Here is a 2500-nt window from a genome sequence, read left to right as displayed (position 1 = left end):
CGCAGCCATGGCCGAGTCCCAGCTCACATGCATGGAGGACGGCCGCATCCCGGACCAGGTCCCGGAGTCAGACCCGGAGTTCTTCTACAGCGAGGAGCAGCGCGCCGCGGCGGAGGAGCTGCTCCGGGACGGCGGCGGAGACGGCGCGTTTAAAACGCGACTGAAGGAGGATCAAGCCAAAGACTTCCTCTCGGCCCGTGAGATCAAAACGGTAAGAGACACGTTCAGAGCGTACAAGACGGACACGGACGAGGAGAAGAGGCAAGGAGCCACCGAGCGGTCGCAGACGGAGGAAGCCAGCGCGGACTCGGGGGTCCAGTCCACGTACTGGCCGCAGCTCTCGGACACCGCGGTGCCGCTGTTAGACCTCGGTTGGCCCAGCGGGGGGTTCTTCAGAGGGGTCACGCGAGTAGCCGTTCACACGCACCCACCGAAAGACAACGGACCTCATGTGAAAGAGGTGGTGCGCCGGCTGATCCAGGAGGCCAGTAAGGTGAGACCGGGTCAATATAGTTGGGTCCGGAGGTCTATCAACTCAAACATTCTGATGTGCTAGTCAGTGAACCGTGGTGTAGACCTAGTCTATTATAGTCTATTATAGTCAGTGAACCGCGGTGTAGACCTAGTCTATTATAGTCAGTGAACCTAGTCTATTATAGTCAGTGAACCGTGGTGTAGCCTAGTCTATTATAGTCAGTGAACCTAGTCTATTATAGTCAGTGAACCGTGGTGTAGCCTAGTCTATTATAGTCAGTGAACCTAGTCTATTATAGTCAGTGAACCGCGGTGTAGACCTAGTCTATTATAGTCAGTGAACCGTGGTGTAGACCTAATCTATTATAGTCAGTGAACCGTGGTGTAGACCTAGTCTATTATAGTCACCGTGGTGTAGCCTAGTCTATTATAGTCAGTGAACCTAGTCTATTATAGTCAGTGAACCTAGTCTATTATAGTCAGTGAACCGTGGTGTAGACCTATTCTATTATAGTCAGTGAACCGTGGTGTAGACCTAGTCTATTATAGTCAGTGACCTAGTCTATTATAGTCAGTGAACCGTGGTGTAGACCTAGTCTATTATAGTCACCGTGGTGTAGACCTAGTCTATTATAGTCAGTGAACCGTGGTGTAGACCTAGTCTATTATAGTCAGTGAACCGTGGTGTAGACCTAATCTATTATAGTCAGTGAACCGTGGTGTAGACCTAGTCTATTATAGTCAGTGAACCGTGGTGTAGACCTAGTCTATTATAGAACCGCGGTGTAGACCTAGTCTATTATAGTCAGTGAACCGTGGTGTAGACCTAGTCTATTATAGAACCGCGGTGTAGACCTAGTCTATTATAGTCAGTGAACCTAGTCTATTATAGTCAGTGAACCGTGGTGTTGACCTAGTCTATTATAGTCTATTATAGTCAGTGAACCTAGTCTATTATAGTCAGTGAACCGTGGTGTAGACCTAGTCTATTATAGTCAGTGAACCGTGGTGTTGACCTAGTCTATTATAGTCTATTATAGTCAGTGAACCTAGTCTATTATAGTCAGTGAACCGTGGTGTAGATCTAGTCTATTATAGTCAGTGAACCGTGGTGTTGACCTAGTCTATTATAGTCTATTATAGTCAGTGAACCTAGTCTATTATAGTCAGTGAACCGTGGTGTAGACCTAGTCTATTATAGTCAGTGAACCGTGGTGTAGACCTAGTCTATTATAGTCACCGTGGTGTAGACCTAGTCTATTATAGTCAGTGAACCGTGGTGTAGACCTAGTCTATTATAGTCACCGTGGTGTAGACCTAGTCTATTATAGTCAGTGAACCGTGGTGTAGACCTAGTCTATTATAGAACCGCGGTGTAGACCTAGTCTATTATAGAACCGCGGTGTAGACCTAGTCTATTATAGTCAGTGAACCTAGTCTATTATAGTCAGTGAACCGTGGTGTAGACCTAGTCTATTATAGTCAGTGAACCGTGGTGTTGACCTAGTCTATTATAGTCAGTGAACCGTGGTGTAGACCTAGTCTATTATAGTCAGTGAACCGTGGTGTTGACCTAGTCTATTATAGTCAGTGAACCTAGTCTATTATAGTCTATTATAGTCAGTGAACCTAGTCTATTATAGTCAGTGAACCTAGTCTATTATAGTCAGTGAACCTAGTCTATTATAGTCAGTGAACCTAGTCTATTATAGTCAGTGAACCGTGGTGTAGACCTAGTCTATTATAGTCAGTGAACCTAGTCTATTATAGTCTATTATAGTCAGTGAACCTAGTCTATTATAGTCAGTGAACCTAGTCTATTATAGTCAGTGAACCTAGTCTATTATAGTCAGTGAACCGTGGTGTAGACCTAGTCTATTATAGTCACCGTGGTGTAGACCTAGTCTATTATAGTCACTGTGGTGTAGACCTAGTCTATTATAGTCAGTGAACCGTGGTGTAGACCTAGTCTATTATAGTCAGTGAACCGTGGTGTTGACCTAGTCTATTATAGTCTATTATAGTC

General features: G+C 45.2%; 1 protein-coding gene across 1 annotated transcript in view; it reads left to right on the top strand.

The window, feature by feature from the left end:
* Positions 1–7: 7 nt before the first annotated feature.
* LOC311329188 (protein FAM83F-like) overlaps positions 8–2500 on the top strand; it is a gene marked incomplete at both ends in the record, with an annotated part of 8986 nt that continues 6493 nt past the window's right edge. Inside the window, one exon of the mRNA XM_084463064.1 lies at positions 8–493. Coding sequence (XP_084319190.1) covers positions 8–493 — 486 coding nt within the window. The remainder of the gene's footprint in view (positions 494–2500) is intronic.

Source organism: Borostomias antarcticus, assembly GCF_949987555.1.
Source record: "Borostomias antarcticus genome assembly, contig: scaffold_312, whole genome shotgun sequence".
Lineage (NCBI taxonomy): Eukaryota > Metazoa > Chordata > Actinopteri > Stomiiformes > Stomiidae > Borostomias > Borostomias antarcticus.
This window is presented reverse-complemented; position numbering and strand designations above follow the sequence as displayed.